The sequence below is a fragment of the Sminthopsis crassicaudata genome, chromosome 2 (assembly GCF_048593235.1).
Source record: "Sminthopsis crassicaudata isolate SCR6 chromosome 2, ASM4859323v1, whole genome shotgun sequence".
Taxonomy (NCBI): domain Eukaryota; kingdom Metazoa; phylum Chordata; class Mammalia; order Dasyuromorphia; family Dasyuridae; genus Sminthopsis; species Sminthopsis crassicaudata.
In genome coordinates, this window is record NC_133618.1 from 559166052 (window position 1) to 559190157 (window position 24106).

At 33.3% G+C, this 24106-nt stretch overlaps 1 protein-coding gene across 5 annotated transcripts in view; it reads right to left on the reverse strand.

The window, feature by feature from the left end:
* Nucleotides 1-24106, reverse strand: part of MCTP2 (multiple C2 and transmembrane domain containing 2) — a 260840-nt gene that overhangs the window by 26423 nt on the left and 210311 nt on the right. For all 5 annotated transcript variants that reach the window (XM_074295061.1, XM_074295057.1, XM_074295058.1 and 2 more), the window contains 2 exons: nucleotides 11392-11514; nucleotides 4793-4834 (listed from right to left, as the gene is read on the reverse strand). In XM_074295061.1, the coding sequence (XP_074151162.1) occupies nucleotides 4793-4834; nucleotides 11392-11514 (165 nt within the window). The remainder of the gene's footprint in view (nucleotides 1-4792; nucleotides 4835-11391; nucleotides 11515-24106) is intronic.

Consider the following 24106-nt stretch of genomic DNA (forward strand, 5'->3'; position numbering starts at 1 on the left):
TCTAAATTATGCTTATTGAATTTAAAATATTGCTTTCCATTTGAGGACTTTAAAGCTTACTACTTCAAAATTTTCTACTTCAAATTTTGTATAACAAAATGACACATTAGGGAAATTAGAACTTGGTTTCCATATCACATAAGAGTAATAATAATTCATTAAAAATTTTTATATACTGTCATGGCTAAATTAATAGAGAATAGATAATAGATAAAAATAACAGCTGCCATTATAACAGACATATTAAAAACACATAAAGGAAAAGGCAACTCAAAAATCAGACTATTCATAAGACTATTCAATCTCACAGTGGGAAGAAATGTTAGAAAGCTTCAAGTCCAAAGCCTGAATTTTACAGATTAGGAAAATGGGCCTAGTTAAGTGGCAGAATTGGTACTAAAATCCAAGACAGCACTCCCAAAGAGTAGAGCTCTTTCTACTGTGAATGCCACACTGAATCTCCTTTATTACGTTTTGAATGGAGAATTATCCTTGGTTGACAGGAGGATATAATACTCGTTTAAAAGTTCTCTATACAAAAGCCAAATTATAGTATTCTGAACTACATGCTTTCTTCTTCATCAGAAAAAGTGTCAAATGTGAGTTGGGCTACCTGAACACAATATAAAGGACCCACTAAAACATTTGGAATATTCCTGAACCAGAAAGCAACTAAACTTCCTAAAGCAATTGGCTTGATTTCAAAGAAGGTTTCAATATGTCTTGTACAAGTCCTACAAATTTTCCAATATGATCTTTATTGGTAATAAAAGCCAAAATTCTGCTTTGAAAATTTATGAGAAAAAGGGTTGTGTTTTTAAAAAAGAAAATTTGAGGAAGCTGATGTCTCAATGAAATGCCTACAGGAAATGGAGAAAGTAATCCCCTCTCATTCACAACATGAATAAACTGATAATTAAGAATTGGCTCTGATCCATTTTACTATTAAAGTCTTGAAACTGTGATGGCATGGTAAAAATGTTAGCAATTAAATCAATTCATAGCCAAAATCATATTAAATCAAATTAAAAGGAGTTAAATCAAAATGACCATTTACTTTATTACTTGGACAATTATTCATAATCAGGCTGCTACAAAATGTCATGTAGATGAGTTTTTTCTTGCCCTTTATATGTCTCCAATATACATATATGCACAAACAAGTAATCATACAAAATTAATATCTTCACCAAGTTCTTTCCTTTTAATTCCAGTTTAGAAAGTTAACACTTCACAATCTTCAAGCACCATTTAAGATAAAGTAATACTCCCTTCCAGCTAGCCACAAAAAGTACATTATTAATTTAAAAAATAGTTTTAAGTTGAGAATTTTCTAAGGAAGGGATAAAAAGGAATTTTATCAACCATTCTCTCACTATCAAGAGGAAAAAAAAAAAACTTCTCCCAAGGACTGCTCTTCCCTTATAACAATCCTATGGACTAATCTTCTCTCTACTTTGTAAAAATACAGCAAGATCAACCATACTAGAATTAAGCTACCTGATCCAAACTGTCCTGATTCTGAATTCTCAGAAAAGATGATTTCCAGCACATATCATGTGAATCTCTCTCCAAAAAATACTATTCATCTCTTAATGGTATAAGGATAAATATATTTGGCAAAAGCAATCCCAAATTAAACACTAAAATCACTGATTTCAAAGCTGATTAAATCTTGATGATGATGATCTGATTTTTCCAAAAGATGAAATAACAAATATTTATTTGTTGTTTTCATTTAAACATGTTTCTGACTCAACAAACATTTATCACATATGCTTCTAATCTCTTAGAGCAAAAGAGCTATACTTCCTTCCATTCATAATTTCTATGCAGGCAATGGTGCTTTAGGAGAATCTGTAATGGAAATGCTTAGCCCTCTCAATAAGATATAGAAGACCTAGAGTCTGCTACTGTGGTTTTTGGCAGTTGGATTTTTAGAACACCAGGTGGGCAAGATGCTTTTGGCTTCCATCTATCTAACCCCCACCCCAAAGAGCAGTAAAAAGTTCTTTTAGCTTAATTTTTCTCCCTGTGCCCTTATCATTCCTCCCTCCTGATGTTAATGGTAAATGCTGAAAATCTTCTATGTAAGTGATTGTTGGGTTGGAAAAAGAGAGAAACTCTAATGCAATTATTTATACCTTCAGGAATGAAAACAAGATATTATTGTCTTGAGTGACCTTTCCTAAGTATGGGGATACAGCATTTTACACAATAAACTCTTGGTTCATGTTTCAATTACTGACCTTTACTGTGTAGAAAATTAATGCAATTTTCATTGTAATCCATCCGTACAAATAAGGCCCATACGGAAGGATTCCACATGCTAAATCTAACACAAATAGAAAATGTCATCTCTTTGCTACCAGATGAACCTTGCCATTATCTGTTCTGCTGGGTCCTTACTGAATTCTACACACAACAAGCAATTTCTTATATGTACCATTAGTTATAAAAGAGAATGGGCATCCAATTTTGTAGATTTAGTTTTTAAAATTCACCTTTTTTAAAGTCAGACAACTATCTACTTTGAAGCTTTAAAAAATTTGATGAAGAAAGAAGCCAATTATGTTAAGCCAAATTTTGGTTACTAATATGTTACATTCAGGTACCTTAAGTACTGAAAAAAACAAGATGTTTCTAGGATGGAATTTTATAATCATTCCTATTCCAAAGGATAAAAGGATGGTAGGCCCTAACATTTACAAGCTATATAGTCTGGACTATACATCCAAGACAGCCAGAATCTCTGTAGTTATTTATCCATGAAGAAGACTGCCAAGAAAACCAACAATTTAGTAGGTAGAAGAGCTGACAATTAAGGGTTTTTCATTTTCAAGGTTGATAGTTTAGGTAGAAAAGAGTTCTTTTGCTCTTCTGTTTTTGAACTAAGTGTCTATATATTTAGAATTTTAAACAATTCATCTCTTAGAGGATAGGTTACAATTCCCAGAAACAGGATCTGTTATATCTAACATATAACAGAATCCAGAAAAGCTGACCATTAATGATGGCAAATAGAAGTATGTGTACCATATCACAAACTCTGTATACTTTATAATAATCTTAGCCGTAGCAATTACTATGAAAGGGTTGGGGGATTGAGAGGGTATAAATCATGATGTGTGTAAAGATGCATGTACAAACACAATCATTGTTTAATGTTTCAAATTTCCATTCATTTCAAAGTCAATATTACGGTTTATCTTTTTAGGAAAGTGGAGAAATACATGTTGGTAGAATGGAAAGATTTTTTCAAACTATCATTAATAATGGAGGGAGAAGGGAGAAAAAAAGATCAGAATTTACAAGAATATTTATTCTAGATTCATAAAATTGTATCATAGAAAATGGATCTAAATTTTTGGTTTTTAAGGGCACTGCTTGCTAAATCATTTTCTAAAGATGCTAATGGTTGTTATCAAAAGAGACTCTCAGTCTTCAACCAAAGGCCATGCCAAAGATTATAATTAAACAAAATTATTAGAGAGGTATTATATCATAGGGAAAAGAACATAGATATTGGAGTCAGGAGACCTAAGTTCAAATCCTGGCTGAGTTAGTTAATGGCTGCAAGTACAAAGGCTAAACACAACTTCTTAACTTCTCATTTTCTGTGTACCACAGAAAAACTGGTTATAAGCTTGAAAATAGAAATTTATAGTATTTTGATTAAAAGAAATGAGGTATAAAAATTTTTTTACAACTTATTTCTTCTTAACAGTATGGCCTTTATGCTATTTATTAACATTCAAGGATTGATCACATTTCATTTATTTGTTTGTTTGTCATTTTCTTGACAAGATGATTAACTCTCAGGTATTTTTAAAAAATTTTCTTATTGTGGTTATGACACTGAGATGTTCCTGATGAACTTTATCTATGGTCCTGGCTATTCAGGACTCAGGATTTGAATACTACTTTTTATTTTGAAACTTTATAATACAGTGAAATTTGCTTCAATTTAATAAAAGTAAACTTATATAGATAAAATTTATATAACCTATAAAATAACAAATATAATTAATATAAAATATAAAAAATTCAGTTCTTACCATGTATATAGATAGAAAGTTTAGATTAATAATAACATTCTTGACTTTATTGAGTTTTTAGTTCAATGCAGACATAGTCTTAAACTTAAAAGCTAATTCCAGGCATTGCTTTCTTGAGTGCTGAACTTCACCTATTTTTATTCCAAACCACAATGCCTTGCTCTTCTATTTTGTTCTTTTTTTTCCCCGATTTAGTCATCAGGTCTCTTAGGTTTTATCTACCCTAGTTTCAAATCTCTACATGATTCCAGGAAAGAGAGAAGTACATTAAGCAAATGATGCCTAATTTGGCACTTCACTTTCTTCATTTTATTCCATAAGGTTTTGTCTGAAAGTCTAATGACAATAAAGCAGCAGCTCAAGAGGATCTTCCTTGAGAGGAAAATGGGCAGACATACTTAGATATCCAGATGAAAATGGTGCCAGTAACAGCTGGGCAAGTGAAAGAGTTACGCATTTGATGACCCAACCAACAGAATGAAAATATCATTTCAAAGTAACAGCTATTATTCTTTATTTTTTGTTATTACATAGTGACTTTTAAAAAAACAATGAAAGGCATATCTCAGACTGCTTTATTTAAATGTTTTATATAGATATCCTTTAAAGTTATTTGGCTATTTCATCATGTTTTACCTTTCTCACTTCTGTATTTTAAAAATAACCACAGACTAGATATTACTGTGATTTTTAAATTAGCCTCCTAACAGATATCTGGTTTAAGACAAACTCACCTTATCATCTTCATCATAATCATCATCTATGTCTGTGCCTTCCTAAAAGAAAAACACAATTCATTATTCATGACAATACATTCAAAACATTAAAATATTCTATATATTTTTAAAAGATCTCTCAGAACTTATTATTTTATTTTAAAATTAGTTTTTATTTTATTTATTATTTTAAATTCCAAGAAATTATCATTATTCTACCTCTTTCTATTCCTTTTACTCAATAAATTCTGGGGAAATCTCTATTGCCTCAGATCCAATATTTTCTCCACCTATTTTTTACAACCTTACCAATCACTTAAAGTTTCTTTTTTTTTTTTTTTTTTAAAGAATATATACATGTGCAAAAATGTTTGTAGGAGCCCTTTTCCTAGTGGCAAAGACCTGTAAACTGAGTGGATCTCTATCAATTGAGGAATGGCTGAATAAGTTATGATATATGTATATTATATATATGTATATATATGTATATTATGGAATATTATTGTTCTATAAGAAACAATTAGCAGGATATTTTCAGAAAGGCCTAGAGAAACATGAACTGATACTAAATGAAGTGAGTAGAACCCAGAGAACATTGGATACAGTGGCAACAAAATTATGGGATAATCAACTGATGGACCTGGCTCTTTTCAACAATGAAGTAATTGAGGTCAATTCCAATGGATTTGTGCTGGTGAGAGCTATCTGCATCCAGAAAGAGTGTGCATCACAAACAGCATATTTTCACTTTTTTGTTGTTACTTGCTTATTTTATTCTTTTGATCTGATTTTTCCAGTGCAGCATGATAAATGTAGAGATATGTATAAAAGAAATGCACATGTTTAATATATATTGGATTGTTTACTGTTTGTTGGGAAAGGAGGGAGAAAAACTTGGAACACAGGGTTTTGCAGGAGTGAAGGTTGAAAACTATCTTTGTTTACATTTGTATATATTTTTAAAATTAAAATTCATTAATAAATGATTGTTAAAATGTGATAAAGTTCCTTTTTTTTTCATTAAAGTTCCACACAATCTACAGACTAGTTATATTGGCAAGTTTACTGTTCTTTACATATAATATTCTATCTGCAATCTGTCTTTGCATTGAACATCCCCCATATTTTTATTCTTCACTTCTATCTCTTATAATGATTGGATACATTGAAAATCCACCTCATATGTCACTTTCTATATAAAATTTCTCTTGGACTTCCCAATTGTTTTTGCCTTCCCTCTCAAAATTAGCTTGTTAATAGAAAATGGTATTTACACGCATATATTGTATCTGGGTTGTATTGTAACATATGTAAAATATATGGGATTGCCTGTCATGGGGGGGTTTTGGAGGGGGGGGGATAATTTGGAAAAATGAATACAAGGGATTATATTATAAAAAAAGAATTACTCATGCATATATACTGTGGAAAAAATTCTAAATAAAATTTTTAAAAATTAGCTTGTTAATTTATTTATTCATTTTAGATACTTATTATTTTCTATTAAATGTTAAAATATATATTAAATAGGAATAACATGCTATATATTTATATTCTAAGGTATACATATATATATATATGTATATGTGTGTGTGTGTGTGTGTGTACATATAGATAGATAGATAGATAGATAGATTCTGTAAATACTTATTTAGGTACATGTTGTCTTCATTATTAGAAAGTAATCTTGAGGAAGAAGTTGGTTTAATGATTATCTTTGTATTCCCAACAGGTAGCATTGTGGCTGACACAAAGTAGATACTTCATTAATTAATTGTTTCACAATCTACATAAAATATAGCTGTTAAAATTATATCCATAATTTGAAGGCAATAGACTTTTAAATCCATTGCCAAGTATACTGTCTACAAACCGTTTTGTTCTTAGTCTGACAAATGAACCAGTTGGCATATTAAGGTTGAGAACTCCACACTTAGTTTATTCTAAGCTCATTGTTACAATGAGTGCTTTCCCTTTTATGCACTGATCAAAGATTAGATAGTAGAAAATACAGCAGTATGACTATAATCAATCTCAAGAATAAGATACAGATTTCTCTATGGCATTATAATTTTGCTTTGATTTCAGTGGTGACAGGTGATTGGATTAAAAGACAAGCAATGGATATGAACTTGAGGGCACTTGGCTCACATTCAGGTGGTGCTAGAACAGCTGCCCAACTAATAGGTCTGTTCAGTTTAGTTTTTAAAAATTTGTTATTTAATAGGCAGATTTAATACATATCACTAAAAGTATAGAGAACTTATACACATTTATGAGTAATTAGTTCTTAACACCTGATAGCTGTTTGAAAGGAATTCAGGATACTAAAAATTGGGGTTTAAGTGCTAAAATCTTCCTTATGCTCCCTAGTTAGCAGTATAGAACAGAGAATGAATTTCTCTCTCTGTTTCATTATGAAAAGAGTTCTAAAACAGGAAGATTAAAGGGCTGACTCCTTGAATTTATTGGAGTGGACTTTACTGATCACATAATGTCAACTAACATTGGCTAGAATATGGTACCAAACACTTGATTATCCTTGAATTTCACATGCTTACATCCTGACTTACTTCACAAAATATGAGTATTCACTAGCAGACTGTACGACACTCAGAGATTTTCATGTGAAAGAAAATAAAGTACTTAGCATTGTCAGTAGACAATATTTCATGAAAGCAAATGAGGTCTTTAAAATAATAATATAAAACCTCATCTCTGCCTAGGGATTGGAAATAACCTGACTTAAATGATTCATAACAAATTTAGAAGATATTTCATAATTTTAAGTTCAAAAATGTTAAAAAGTTAATGTTACTAACTACCAGATCTCAAGTTTACCTTAGGGGAAAAAAAAATGCCACATCTAGAATTTGGTGAACATTACTCCTGGCTATTTTTCAAGATAGAAGCATTTTTCTTACTCTTTAGAAGACTCTACTTACTTTGTCAATTTTATCAAAGAAAGTTTTACTTACAATATTTAACCAAAAAGAAAAGAAAACTATCCTGTTCAAAGGCACAGAGATTTAGGGGATAAAGGAAGACTAGTCTTATGTCATGCATAAGTACCTATTGATTATGGGTCAGTCACAGAATAATTGATTTTGGAAAGGATGCTAAAACTCATTTAATCCATTTACTCCCTTTCATAGATTAAGAAAATGAAGGCAGAAGTGAAATGACTTGCCCAAGAGCACACTGGTAGTAAAGTGCAGCTTCAGAATTGAAACCTAAATGTTCTGACTATACAGTGACATTATTTCAATGCATCATTATTTTTGACTGAATTATATATCAATTGTTTCTCTACATCAATGAAGGAAATTTTCCTAATTGTTTTTCCCATATCAATAAAACCATAGGTCTCAAAACAAAAATACAGTATTATTTCAACACAGAAAATAATTAAAATAAAGAAACAAACAAAAATCACTCCTCATGGGCTTTAGGAACAGTGCCGCTCACTATAGTCCCATCCATCACAGAGTGGATTACATCAAAATGGTATATTCTATGGAGAAAATCATTTCATGATCATCTCAACAGAGCTTTTTTTCTACTTGTCTCAAAGTAAATAAGCAAATAAAAACAAAATTTTTGAACACTGTGCTGAACACTGTGTTAAGTACTAGGGACACAAATTAAAAAGTGCCCTTCTATCTTAACATAGGAGAAAACACAAAAACGGTTCAGATGCAGAAGAAACAGAAGGATCCTGTGCTCTTTAGGATTCAGCATCAGTGGAGATATAAGCATAGCACACACATGCGCGCACACACACACACACACACACACACACACACACACACACACTCACACACACACATATATTGAAGACCACAGAATCTTAAGAGTTGGAAAGAATTCTAAAGACCATACTTTATTCAACCTCAACCTATTACATAAAAATCTTCATGACCATCTCAGGGATAATATGGAAAGTAAATAACTTAATATATTTATCATAATATCTTAAACCTAAAGGACTACGGCATTTATCAAACACAAACAGACCAGAATTAAAACCCACAACCTAACATCTCTGACAAATGGTTATTTAGCCTTTGTTATGTTAATCTAAAACCTGCATCTATAAACTCCTATTTATTTTTTCTACTTTGATAATCTGGGATAAAATGCAGTAAGTGGAATTATATTTCCATGTTTTTAGATACCTAAAGACTGTGATCATGCTATTCCCAAGTCTCCAAACTTATCTAGTTAATCTCACTGCAGCACGGTTGTGCGGCTTCCAATCTTGGCCTTAGGATTCGTTGCTCAATCAATCAAAAAGAGATCTAGTGACTCTTGAGCTTGGTTCCATGTCCAGTTCACCAGTATTTGGGGAGAGAATACATTGCAAAAGAACTGTATTTACATTCATTTCACCCTACTACTTCGTAAACCCTTGGTAAGGGCTGGAAATTAATGGATGCTTCTTTCATCCTGTGGTTCAGAAAATCCTCCTCATGTTACTAGAGTAATTATTTTAGATACATTACTCTGAACTGATTTACTACTAATCTATCTAATGGTCTTTCCTCTTGTCCTCCTTGACTTTTTAATGAATTTTTACACTATCCATCCCCTCTTCTTCTGGACATGAATGTCTGGGCTTCCAAGGCATTCATCTCTCTCAGTTACCTTCTGCCTCTGTGGTTGCATCGTCTCAATTTTCTCTGCTGGATCATCATCCACTGCACTACCCTTCAAACACATACACACACACTAAGTACATCTGTCCTTCAACTCTTCCCTTTCCTTGAGGAAAGCTTCAGATGATCTTCTTTAGTCATCTCATCAGCTCTCAAGAGTTCAATGATCATTTCTGTGCAGATGACTTTAAAATCTTTATGATTAGCTCTAATTTCTTACCCTAACTCCAGTTTTGTACTTTCAGCTATGTACTAGATGTCTCAAGGTAGACATTTCATGAGCAGCTCAAATTCAACATATTTAAAATGTAATTCATTATTGTCCTTCTTAATCCTGTTCTTATGCTAAACATCTTTAGGTCTCTACCTTTTATTTTTCCAGTTCCTAGGGTCACTAATTCAGAATCTTTCTGGATTCCACCTTTCTCATCCTCCTATGGAATCTGTTGCCAATGTCTATTTATTCTGCTGTGCTCCCACAAAAGGTACCATGTTTGTCCCCTTCTCCCTTCTCTTCCTCCTTCCAAATATGTCAACCAGCTCCTGTTCTTATGCCATCCTGGCCTAAGCTGGGTAGTCCAGTGGATAGAGTGCTAGGCTGAGAATCAGGGATACTCATATTTATGTGTTCAAATCTGGCTTCAGATTACTTATGAGATATGTGATCCTAGCAAGTCACTTAACCCTGTGTGCCTCAGTTCCTCATTTGTAAAATGAGCTGGAGAAGGAAATAGCAAACTTACTATAATATCTTTGCCAAGAAACCACCAAAATGAGGTCATGGAGAGTCAGATATGATTGAAATCACTGGACAATGAAAAATAATTATATGGCTCATGTTGATTAGAATGTTCTCATTATCGATTATTCACCTCATGCTGATTAGAGAATGGGTAGCTAGGTGTGAAGTTAACAATGACTAGGTTTGCTATCCTCAGACAAGTAATACCTGTGTTATTTTGGGCAAGTCATTTAATCTCTGTTTCAGTTTCCTAACTTGTATAGTGGGGACAATAATAGCACCTACTTCCAAGGGTTATGGTCGATATCATATGATTTATGGGAAGTACTTTACAAATATTTCTAACAGAATAAATGTTAGAAATATCTACTAAGAGTGTACAGACATACATATGCAGATATTTTATATATATATGAAAAAAATTAACTAACTTTATCATTGGCAAAGAATGGCTATGTTTTTTATTGCAGAAAGTCTCTGTAATTAACTTCATGTTAATTCCCCTCTGAATTCTTTTATGAAATTGAAAATAAAAATTAATTTAGAATCATAATAAGAACTTACCTGTGTAAAATGTGTATAGGTCACAAAGTTCACAGTTATGTAAGGCATATAGTACAAATATTCACCCCATTTTATAGATAAGAAAACTGATATGCAGACAGATTAAGGGACTTGCCCTCAGCTAGTAAAGGATGGATTTGAGAATAAAATTCTGTTCTCTTGACTCAAGATACTTTCCATTGGAATGTAATCAATTTATTCAATCTCCATGGATATTATTCTTGATATAAATCTCATCCTAATAAAATAGATTGAAAATTAGTAACAAAACCAAGTCTGTCAATATCCTATATGGGACCTAGATTTAATCATACTAAGGATTTTATCAGCTCACACTCTTCTATTGAAGTCAGATTTTGGTAACTTGTTTAGAAAGATAATTGAAGAGAGTTGTACATCACAAATATGTATATTGTTTCTATATATATAACATTATAATGTTTTCTAGAGTATTACAGATACATATCTCAATGCTGAGACACTGACATGCCTTAGAGGAAAGAGGTTCTGCTAAATAAAAATAAAAAGCCTCAGTGAAACTAATAGGTAATATTGTTAAATGTATCTAAAATAAAACAAATCTGAATTACATTTTTTAAATCAACAAATTATTTTTTACTCAAATGTCAAAGCTGATGAATAGCTTGGCATACCTGGCTTTCTTGGACACTGCTGACCTTTCCTTTCATGGGTCCGATGAAATTATAAACAAAGAGCAACAATAAACCCAGGGGAATCATGTACAGGTCAAAATTCCAGACAGTGACCAGAAACACCTGAGGGAGAAAAGTAAAAGTATATGAGAAAACAATAGGAAGAGAATTGGGATCTATCATTAAGTCATTGAGTATCAAAGTTGTTTTAAATAAAAATAAGCCTAAAAACATTATCATTATTTAAAAAAAAAACAGTGAGAAAGTCCTATAATATGCAACAAGAACAAAATAAAAGACAGATAAAAAAAAAAAAAAAAAACAGTTTTTGGTCCATTAGGAAGGAGAGAAGTTGGAAGAACAGTCAGCTAATCAGAGTGTCAGTCATTTTGGAAGTTGGGTTTTTAGAGTACCTATTTTTTTTTTTTGTTGTTTTGCTTTATTTTTTTCTTCCCTCCTTGCTTCCCTTTCTACTTCCTTCTCTGTCTCCCTCTTCCTTCCTTCCTTCTTTCTTTCCTCTTTTCTTTCTTCTTTCCTTTCATTCTTTTCCTTCCTTGCTTCTCACTTCAAGAGGTCTTCTGATTAGCTAATAGCTTTGTCAATTAGGACAATGGGGTAGTAAGAAACCAAAACAGAAATTATTCTTTGGAGGATACTCCAAGAATAAAAAGTACAAGTTTAGGAACATGGATTCACTAATATCATCAACAAAAGATTGCATTATTTTCCCAATCCTATGCCTGCTGCCCTGAATACCTCAGATCTGGAAGGGGGAAAATGTGATTTGATTCCATATATTTAAAAACATTGCTGTTATATATTACAAGAGCAGTCAAGAATCTGTGTATTCAAATAGCATTTTAGCCTTTGCAAAGACCATAACATTTTTTTTTGATAGGAAAGATGTAGTAAATTGTCAGTTGTTATTTATGAAAATTTACTTGTTCCCTTATAATATTCTTACAGATGTTTTTGGTGCTTTTGTGAATTATTTTTATAAAACTATATACAGATGGGGAATGTATGCATGTGTGTATGATACATATATAATATATATATGCAGTTGTATGTTTATGTGTACATATATATATGTATATACACACTTAATAATTTCAAGGATATCCTTGAAGCTTTTATAGATTATATTCATAAAATTGTATAAAAATGAGAAAGTATAAATGTGTACACACACACACATACACACACACACACACACACACATATTCCCCCCATATGGATTTATGTCTGTTCATCTATCTGTCCATCCATCAATGTCTATTCATCTATCTTTATTTTCTGTCTCTATATATAATTTTATGAGATTAATCTACATAAGTATCAAGGAAATCCTTGAGGGCATTATTAGGGAATAGGCAGGTTTTCACAAATGAAATCCCATAATAGATAGTACCTTTATTATATCACACAATCACTGTATCCTTTGCAAAGTTTAAAATGATGTTTTTGTGCAGTGACTCTTGGTTGTATTCATAACACCTAATATCAATGAATTTTATCTACTGAATTAGATCATACCCTCATTTATACACTCTTTACCCTAGTGTTGAAGCACACACAAACATATACACACATCTAGTACTTTCAGGCAACTTTTTAGAACAAATAATGGCAGAGTGATGTCAATATGCATAGAGTAAAAGCACTTATCCTTTAGGAATATCGTTCTCAGTGAAATCATAGGTACAGTCCAAAAAAAGGAGGGTCCATGCTTTGGGTAGCTTCTTTTCCTTTAGATACTTTGAGAATTGGTCCCTCAATGTTCCCAATATCATGCAAACTCAAATTACTGACCTCTTTTGTGTATATTTGATCTTAAGTAGGTTTTTTTTTTTTTCTATTCTTCTTTTCTTCAGTGTCATTTCTACTTTCTATGGGACTATTATTCTAGAGTTCAAATTATATAGTTCTACTGATTTTGAATAGGGTTAAATGAAAAACTATGCACAGGTCTTTTTCATCTTTGTTTCTTGTCCTGGTTTAATCACTAAAATCCCTCAAGATGGTTTAGCTTAGTTACGACTCTTACCAATATTTTCTTAAATTTTGCTCTTCTAATTGTTTAATGCAAGCTTTTGAGTCAATAGTGTATACCATGTCCCAACACACCATTTTCCACAAGATTTTCAAAGTTCTAAATCAAGAAGAGCTTTTGCTGCCATGTTCCTCCATTAGGCATTTAAGTTAAATATTTGCAACTTTTTTAGATGCCTTATTTTGGTAAGTGTTATAAGACAGAGATAGAAATTGAACCTATGATTTTATTGGCATAAGGATGTCTCAGATTAGGAAACCTTCACCAGGATGGATCAGCATCTTCTCTGTGACTTGTTAGATTAAAGCATTTCCTAGAGCATTAAGATAATATGTTCTTCCCATGATCATAAAATCAGTTTGTACTAGAGTAGAATGTAAAGCTAGGAAGGCCAACTCTCTATCCATTAAGGTAACTTCTTCTGGATAATTTATATACATCTGTTAAACTTTTTAAGGAAAGGTTATTATCAGTTTTGATGTCTTTATCCTTCAGTCATTACTCGTTTCCATTATTAATAATTTCTTGAGATATAAATAAATAAAATATTTAATTTAAAAAACAGAATAAGAAAAATAGAAAAACAGAAAAGGAATACAAAACAAAAGAGAACATTGTCATGTGTCTAGCGGAACTTCAGAGAAGATTCAAAATATACAACAAACAATAGGTGCCCACAGCTATGACCCCTCTTTCCCCTCTAATGCCTGTGTCTATTCTTCCTCTGCACCTCATTTATATAACATAATTACTATTTTTAACTTAACTCTACCCCAATATTTCTTTTGAACCACCCTGTTGTTAATGTTAAATCTTAAACATATGGTATATATTTCCCCTATAAAGAAATATAAACAATATGTCTATGTTGAGTTCCTTGAAATTAATCTTTGACATTGGCTCTTATATGTTAAATTTTCTATTAAATTTGAATTTGGTTGATAGTAAGTCCTGAAAATCTGCAAGTTTGTTCAATATTTCTTTTCTTCTCATTCAATATTATAGATAATTTTGCTGGATATGATATTTTTGACTGTAGACCTAGTTCTTTTGATTGACAACAGATATGATTTCAAGACCTGAAATTTTTAGGTGATGACTTTTAAATCCTGTACAATTCTAATTGCAGCTCCAGAATATTTGATTTTTTTTCTTGTTTCTTACAAAATTTTATTTGATCTGGGGGTTTCAAAATTTATCAATAATATTCTTACATATTTTCCACAAAGGATCTCTTTAAGATGGTGATCTGTAAATTTTTTTTTTCTGTTTCCACTTTCCCCTCATGTTCTATTACTCCAGGAAATTTTTCTTCAATTATTTTTTGCATTACTGTGTCAAGGTTCTTTTTTTGGTCACAACTTTCAGGCAGTCCAAGTATTCTTATATTTTCTCTTCTTGAACTGTTTGTTCTTCAGAAGTGTCATTTTTCTTATAAGATATTTCACATTCTGTTCTTTAAAATCTGTTTGTTATTTCTTGGTCTCTTATAGCTTTAGCTGGCTTTCCCTTGCTCAAGAATTTTCAAAAAGCTATTTTCATATTTGAGGCATCTCCTTTTCTAGTTAACTTTTTTTTTTCATAATCTTGTTTTTCTTGGCTTTTTTTTTTTTTTTTTTTTTTTTTTTTTTTAGCTTTTCCTCAATGTCTCATTGAAACTTTACATTTTTGAGTTTTTAAATTCTCTCTGGACAGGGAATTATTTCATGTGATTTTTAGGGATATAAGCTTTTTTCACTTCAGTAGTGTCAAAGTGAAGTCAAACCCTGGTCTTTCCTGATTCCATAGTGAGTTTTTAATATAGTTGGATTATTTCTTTTCTGTCAGTTCATTTTTTAAAAATAAGAGGTATTAGTATAAGCACCTCTAGTCATGGAGTAGGCAGATGATACCTGTTAACTTCACTTAAACTCTTTCCTCTAACATGGAACCCCAAATCAAAAGCTCCACCCTCCAGCCAAGTGTCAACAGCCAGCATCATCATTGTCACACAGCCAGCATCATCCCTATCCCACAGCTTCTGCACTCACCAGCTTTGCTGTTCCCTTTTGGCCAGGGCTGCCTCTCTGCAGCATAGCTGAGCCTGGGATTCCTACTCAGCCAAGGTTCACCCAATCTTCCCAAATTCAGAAGCCCAACTCCACATGCTATCCAAGAGGTCACAGTCTTCGTAGTTCCTGCTGAGGCTCCTCCAGTCAAACTCCACTCATCCTTAAAGGGTTCCCCACTTGGTGTTTAGGTGGAGAACTTCACAGGGGTTAATCCCTGGCCTGGGGACTTTCTTCAGATCTTCTTTGGTTGTTCCAGGAGGACTCAATTTCTACCCCAAGTCTTCTAGATTTTCACTGTCAATAGTTGCTCTGAGGCGCAAATTTGTTCAATTTGTAGGAAAAATGTGGAGAGCTTCAAATTTACAAACCTACTCCACAATCTTCCTATTCTTCCATCAGAAAATAATTGTTCTAGTGACACAAGTTCTTTTCCTTTGGTTCAATGCTTCAAAATCTTGCTTAGGTCTGAAGACTTAACTGATACAGATATCATTTTTGCTTTTCCTGATTTGATCATCTTATGATGATGGTAGTTGTGCTTCTAACTTACATGACAGTTTCTCATCATCTCTTCAATAGGATCCAAGCAGCAAAACCCAGGAATATACTAGACAGCAGCTGTGACAGCTGACCAACCTATGCTCACCATCTACATAAATAGCATACCATTAGAAGGACTGGTGGACACAGGTGCAGATCGCACAGTCATTAGAGGTGCTAACTGGCCCAGTCACTGGCCAAAGACTAAGGCAGACACCTACATGTCTGGGGTAGGAGTTTCAATAGCAACTGAAGTTAGTGCTACCCCTTTAAGATGGATATTTAAAGGTGAAACAGGAGTTTTTACTCCTTTTATAGTTGAAAAAATCCCCATCAATCTGTGGGGAAGAGACATTTTACAGCAATTAGGGTTAAAAATGAGTACTTCAGTATTTTAGGCAGGGCTGCTGTTGAAGGCCTGCCACCACTTTCATTTCCTTTGCTTTACTCCTCATTTTGTTTTTGGTTTCATGTCTGAATTTCTCAAACCCCTTGGTTTCTGCCCATGAGAATCCATTTCTGTGAAGGTCTGGATCTTTTCCAAGTTAACATTCTTTCAGAAAGCCAAGATAACAGTATCATTAAAGGCAAAATTTAGGTTAAAGCAGAACTTATGCATCTCATTTTCTTCTTAGTTTTGGCAATACTTAGGGATCACTCTGATTAAAAAAATAAGAGTCACATAGCCCCCAAGTCCTAAAATATATCACTATTTTTGGAGGTTGTCAGAAGCATATGCGACTTTTTTATAAGTAAATAGACAGACATACCATATAGTTTCCCTCAATAAATATTTTCAGTATTCGAAAACTTGATAAAAGCAGCTAACATTCCCACAATTTAATAAATTCAACTAAATTAAATATATTTTTAACTTTTAAATTCTTTATTCTAAATTTATATAAGTTTTGATCCTTAATATAACAACAATCTGTATCGAATTCATTGAAGGCAACCCTCTCAATACACAGTTGTAACCTCCATGAGTTAAAATGCTACCAATTTCATTGGTGACTGTGTGTGAATGTGTGTATATGAAGGAGAGAGAGAGAAGAAGAAGAAGAGAAAGAAAGACTGAGGAGGAGGAAGAAAAAGAAAGGCAGAGAAGGAGGGGAGAGAAGGAGGGGAGAGAAGGAGGGAAAAAGGGAGGGAAAGAGAAAGAAAAAGAGAGAAAGAGGAGGGAGGGAAGAAAAAAGGGAAGGAGGGAGAGAGATTGTTAATTATTTGGTACTTTTGTGGTCAATGGCTTCTGATTTTTTAAGAAGTGCTTATGATTTATAGGTCTGAAGCTTCTCTGTAATCTAATATTCTCTGGCTCACTTTACCAATGAAATAACTGAATATCAGTTGATCTTCAAAATCTAGCTTTTCATTAGCAGATGACCATTTTTGGAATTCTCTGTCTTCTCATCTTTGGCTTCTGACTTCCTATAAGATTCACCTCAAATTCTGCATTATAGAATAGGCCTTTTTAAATCTTTGTCACCCTCAACTCTTTATTTATACTTCCAGTATCTATCCCCTGGTACAGATAATTCATGTTTTAGAAAACAGATTTGTCATTTTGTATATCATGAACATAAGAAGAGAAACAAATATCTCATAAAATACTTGTTTCCCTTGAATGAAGAAAAATGCCACCTATTTGATTTGCTTCTCTAATGGGAGCCATTAACCATGATTCTATTTGGTTGTATTTTAGTTTCTTAGTGAAAATGTTGAGATTTATATTAAATAGCTTTGGTTATTGGTAAAGTATTTCATAAGTTTAAGTACCAACAGGTAATATTTATTAACATTCTAAAATATGACATTTAACACTTTGACTTCTTCTCTATCAATTCAATTATTACTATAGAATCAGAAGGGAAGTACATATAACTGAGGGCTAATTTGTATTTCTCACCACCAGATAATTCAAAACCAAGTAGCTAAATTAATCATGAGCAACAACTCCAAATTTAGTTATATTGATCTTTGGAAAGTCTATTGTCGGGATCAAGCTGAAAACTCTTCTGGAATGATACAATCTCCCAAAGCTTGTTCTTAAGCAACACAACCTTTGAGAATTTAAGACAATCATCATTCCAAAGATAGAGAATAGAGTAACATTTTTAAATGGACAAATGAGGAATGAAAACATTAAATATTCTTATTTCTTTTATCAATGAAATATAATGCAAATATTAATTTAAAACTAAATTTTAAAATATGTTAAAATGAAGATTGGAGTGGTTAATATAGTTATTATTGACAATGAAATTTCTATTTTACTTTGTCAAAGAATGTGTTGAAGTAGTCTTATAAGAAAACAAAAATACAAAGTATTTTATATGTATGAAAAAATGTTTGCATATGATGAGATACAGATAAAAAACAAGATTAAGCTTTCTAAAATATGAATTATTTGTACCCCTATCCAAAAAGAAAAACTGAGTCTAAAGAAGGAAGATAAGTGAGAAATGGTTTATACTATAATGCTTAATATTAAAAGTAAAAGCAAAGGCTAAATAGACATTTTGGAGGAAAACCCTACATACTGAAACCCCCAAAACTGAGAACTGACTAGACTTCTGTTCTAGTACTTAAAGAACACTAGCATCCCAGCCAGCACTGGTAACTGGTCAAGTTGATTTCATCTGATTAATGCAATGCTATTTCAAAAAAAAAATCTAATGAATTCAAGCAAATGCTACTGAGGACTGGAAGCTATTTCATCTGAAAACAGTGCTGAGGAGGGCACTAATTATTTCTGTTGAGTTGCACTAGAGTGGTGTTTTTTACAGAAATATAAAGGATAAGACAAGACAGTCCAACTATAATCACATATATCCTTTAGGAATATTGTTTGAATGACACAACCCTCTTCTTCAATTGTATATTACAATTAGAGATTCAATATTATTCATCATTATAATAATTATAAGGTATCTATTAGTTGATAATCCTTACATTCTTTTTTGCTGTTTGAATGTAGCAATTCAAGTAGAAACTGAATTTATCATAGGTTAGAATATATTCCAAAATGAAGACTCCCAGGTCAGTTCCAAAAAAACACAAGGCAGAAGAAGTCAATATTATTCCAATCACCTTAAATTGTCTTCTATTACCACAACAAATGAAATGTTTTTTTTTTCTAATAGAAATTATTAAAAATACTTTTTTTCAAGAAATTATAGTTACCTTTAATGACTCTTCTTTAGTCTTCTACATTTTTATAACCAGGACTGACACTAATACTCATATTAGATCACCAAGAGGAATAGTAGTAATCCATAAGAAATACAAAATAATTCCAGAAGTAAAAGCAAAGAAAGTAAAACAGTTAACTGGGGATACTCCCTGACCCCAAACTGAAGTACTAAAAATTTTAAAAACATTTATCGAATATAAGGTACTATTCTGAGTGACATGGCATTTATACAGTTCATCCTGGTGTACTTCCTGATTTTAACAAACCTAAAGCACAATAAATAAAGGTACTGACAAATATAATTTAGATCTTACTTTATGTATATAAAATGCATGTACTTTGCATATTATATATGCACTTAAATATTCTTCTTATATGTTATTATAAATATATATGCTTGATGACTAACTACTAGACAGAAAAATAAAATTAAGAACTGAATTATGCTGAATTTGATCTTGTGAGTGATCAGTAAATAGTATAACATGGTATAGACGATATTTATAATTGGTATACACATTATGTTGTTATTTAGTTATTTTAATTATGTAAGACTCTTCGTGATCCCATTTGGAGTTTTCTTGGCAAAGATACTATAGTGGTTTGCTATTTTGTTTTTTTCAGTTCATTTGACACATTTGGAAACTGAGGAAAACAGAATTAAGTGACATGCCCACAGTCATACAGCCATAAAGTATAGAAGGCAAGATTTGACCTCAGGGAGATGAGTCTTCTTAACCAGGCTCAGTACTTCATCTACTGCAATACCCAATCGCCATACAGACACACATACACACATACATGGGTGTACATATTCATTTTCTCATTTAAAAAGTGAAGAGATTAAAGTAGATGGCCTCTGATATCCCTTGCCACCTCTGAATCTATGGTTCTCTGAACATGTGAATAAAACATGTGAGTAATAGTTGATAATAAAGAGGTAATCAAAAACAAAATTTAAGGGCTGAAAGCTTTTCCCTTTTGTGAACTTTATTTATCATCTGTCTTTTTCCAGGATGTGTAGGTATTATAAAGTACCACTTTATAGAAACAGGGTAAGTATCTATACTGTTCCTGAAAAGGTGATATAAGGTTTTATACTTTAAATCCTATTCTGACTTTCATCACTGTTGTAAATAAAATCTTCTGTAAAATGACACTTAAGAAAGCAAGGAAACTTTTAAAATTTATAAAGGAAAATATTATTAATTATATTAATTTTCAAATATGAAAATAATTCCTTTATTGTATGTCTGGTCATGGATCTTCATACTATAACATCTCCCTGGGGGTATAAGCCACCTATATTCTGTCTCTGCTACCTGACTTACACAGTCTATTTTTATTTGATTCCCAGAGAAGGTCTACCACCATGAAGCTACAAAGGAGATTTTACATGTCCTTAGGGAAAATCTGTAGGGATATACTCTCTCTAATCAGCACCATAAAGCTAGGCCCCTTATCAGTGTGCTTCCATCTAAAGGCTGATTAGGCATTCTCAGTGAAATACCATTAGAAATTAAATATAACCACTTACTTAATATGAGAAAAGAAATAATAATGATAACTGCTTAATACAAAATAAATACAGAAAAAATCAATATCACAGTTTATACATAAAACTTGGGTCATAGTCTTTCATCAACGAACTCAGTTTCGGTGGGGAAGAAGGGACCTATACTTAAGCAACTTCAATATGGAGATGCATGAGTGAAGAAAATCTTTATACTCAAGATAACTTATTTCTAGAATTCAGGCCTTTTTGTTCCCAATACATTGAAAATTATTTGTAAAATCAAAGGACATTAATGGGCAATTTTCAGATGAAGACATGAAAGCTATACATGGTCTTATGAAAAAAATACTTTAAATCACTATTAATTAGAAAAATTCAAATTAAAACAACTTTTATATATCAACTCATGCCTATCAGAGTAGTTAATATGACAAAAAAGGAAAATGATAAATGTTGAAGAAGATGTATTAAAATTGGAAACTAATGCATTAATGGTGGAGTTGTAGACTGATCATTCTGGAGAATAATTTGAAACTATGTTCAAAGGGCAGCAAAACTGTCAATCACATTTGATCCATAAATACCACTGTTAGGTGTATATCCCAAAGACATGATAAAAAGAAAAAGGACCGGCAGAGGTTCCTAACATGGCAGCTTTACGCCTGGTACGCCAAGGATCTCTGTCCACTGGAATCTTATTTCCAGTGACCTTTTATCTGTACCTTCACCTTTTACTAACTAGACTTTAACTTTACTTCCAAATCCCATAATAAACCTCCTTTATCAATCTAAGTTTTTGGATCTGTAAATTCCTTTACAGGGGACTCTGTGCCACCACTAGACCTCATTTAACTCTGTATCCTTGCGCTGAATCCAAACGGGTTGCAGAAGAACTCTGTTTGACTCCCTGTACCCCAAACCTGCCACTAGACCTCAATTAACTCTAATTTCATTTAGGTACCCCAATTCTAAACCTCATCATTTGGTTCCCTGACTGGGAATCCTCAAATTAGACATAATTTGGCTACCAATCGGAACCTTAACCTTTTCAGGGCACTCAGAACCAATCTGGGTTTTGAGCTGTTCCTGCAGTATTCTTTCAGGAACAATATCTGTGTTCCTTCTTTTGTCTCACCCTATCTCTAAAGATAGTGGGCACCCAGACAGGTCTGGGCTGCGGGCAGTATTTTCCCGTGGAGACTACTTGAATTTCATTCAAAAAGTACTCTTTTTGTCACACTCTATTTTTAGGGATAGCAGGACCAGGAAATCTGGAACTCTGGACGAGGTAAAGGACTTTTTTTCTTTCCCTATTTTGCAGTGGACATCCAAAGCAGCTCAGTCAGGCTTGGATCATCTTTAGGGCTTTAAACTTGGACAATTCTTTATGAATTGCTGCAAATTGACAAAAGACCTCCTTTTGTCTCACTCTCTGTCTTTAGAGATAAGAGAGAAGCTGCAAGAATTTGGAAAACTAAAACCTCTTACCTGTCCAGGAATTAGACACACCTCAGGCTCTAAAAATCCTTCCTTAGCAGATGCTTGTCTTGAGGAAACTCCCTCCAGAGACAAAGACCCTTCTTTTGCATCTCAAGGCATTTCTAATCTTTTTTCCCTCACCAGAAAGTCCTGCCCTCAGGAACTCTGAGACACAAGAGGAAGTGTCTCTTTAACACAGCCCCCAGACCAAGGAAACGCATGGCCATTCTGGGGATCCCACCCTTCTCGGGGGTTCCAGACCAGCACTCTCTTTGATCTGTTCTGGGGAGATAATCAGAGAAACTTAAAAGAGAATCTATGTTTGGGCCCTTCTCCCACTCCACTGTTAAATACAATGGAGTCTGTAATAGTCAGGCTATAGCCACGAGGAGAAAGGTTACTGAATTGGGGTGAACTTGGAGATATGTCTCTACACTGCTGCTACTCCCTGGACAGGGGTAAGTGGTCTCTCCTTCAGGTCTTGCTCTCCCAGCAAGGTTTGGGGGGCTTGGATGAGCTACCCCACCCTCAAGTTCCATCATGAAATCCACAGAGGAGCCTTCAACATTTGGGACGCACCAGATAAGATGGCATCTCTTTATTCCCCCACTCCTGCTCTGGCCTTTCCTCCCCCTCCACCATGGAATGGGGATGAACTCAAGGCCTTTGTCAGACCTCTCCCCTATGGCTTGTCAACCTGCCATTTAAATGGTCCTATCCTGTCCCCTTCTTGGGATACTGTACAATGGCGAGATTGGGGACTCGGTCTTTATCTTCTCAAATCTCCGGAAAAGCTTTCACCAACTATTAAAATGGAACTTTGCAGGCAACCTGGATAAGAGGGCCATGCCCCTCCCAGACCTTTTACCTGGCTCTTAAAAGAGCTGAGACTTTCAGCCCTCTCAGAGAGCAAGCTTGTTCCATATATTTTTAAAACAGGACTCTGGTTTCCCTGATTTGGTCATCCTTCATTAGAACTGTAGCAGCCTAAAAATTACGCTTTTCCATGTTCATGAGATTGTTTACAAAGACAGGGAATTTCAAACTGTTCACTTTATTCCTTAGCCTCAGGGCCCTTACCTACTCTTGGAGAAATAAAGCCTAGATATCTACTACATCTCTCTCCGTCTCACTTTCCTACCTAACCTTACAAGTGAGAACTCCTAACTCCTGAATTTTCTGGGACCTTTTGCACTTAGCACACTCTCCTATTTTTTCTGGATTGGCATTCTATACCCCTGGCAACAATTAAAGGTTTCCTTCCTAAGCTCTAACCTTGGCCAGGTTGCAGCTTCAATAAAGACCTTTGGAATGATGGCTGGGGAATAAAATTCCGAATCAAGGCAAATTAAATTAATTGTTAAGAGAGTAAACATAGCTTCTGTCTTTTCTCTTATTCCCTGAACTGCAGACTGAATTTAAGTTTTTAACTGCTTGAGGGGGGAATGATGTGGGTTGTGTTCCCTTTAAGAAACTAATCCTTATTGGTGGAATTGTGAATCTATCCAGCCATTTTGGAAAGCAATTTGGTACTATGATCAAAAAGTTATAAAACTGTGCATACCCTTTGACCCAGCAGTGTTGCTACTAGGTTTGTATCCCAAAGAAATCTTAAAGATTTCTATATATGCAAGAATGTTTGTGACAGCCCTCTTTGTGGTGGCTAGAAACTGGAAACTACGTGGATACCCATCAATTGGAGATTGGCTGAATAAATTGTGGTATACGAATATCATGGAATATTATTGTTCTGTAAGAAATGACCAACAGGATGATTTCAGAAAGGCCTGGAGAGACTTACATGATCTAATGCTGAGTGAAATGAGCAGGACCAGGAGATTGTTGTATATTTCAACAACAATACTATATGGTGATCAATTCTG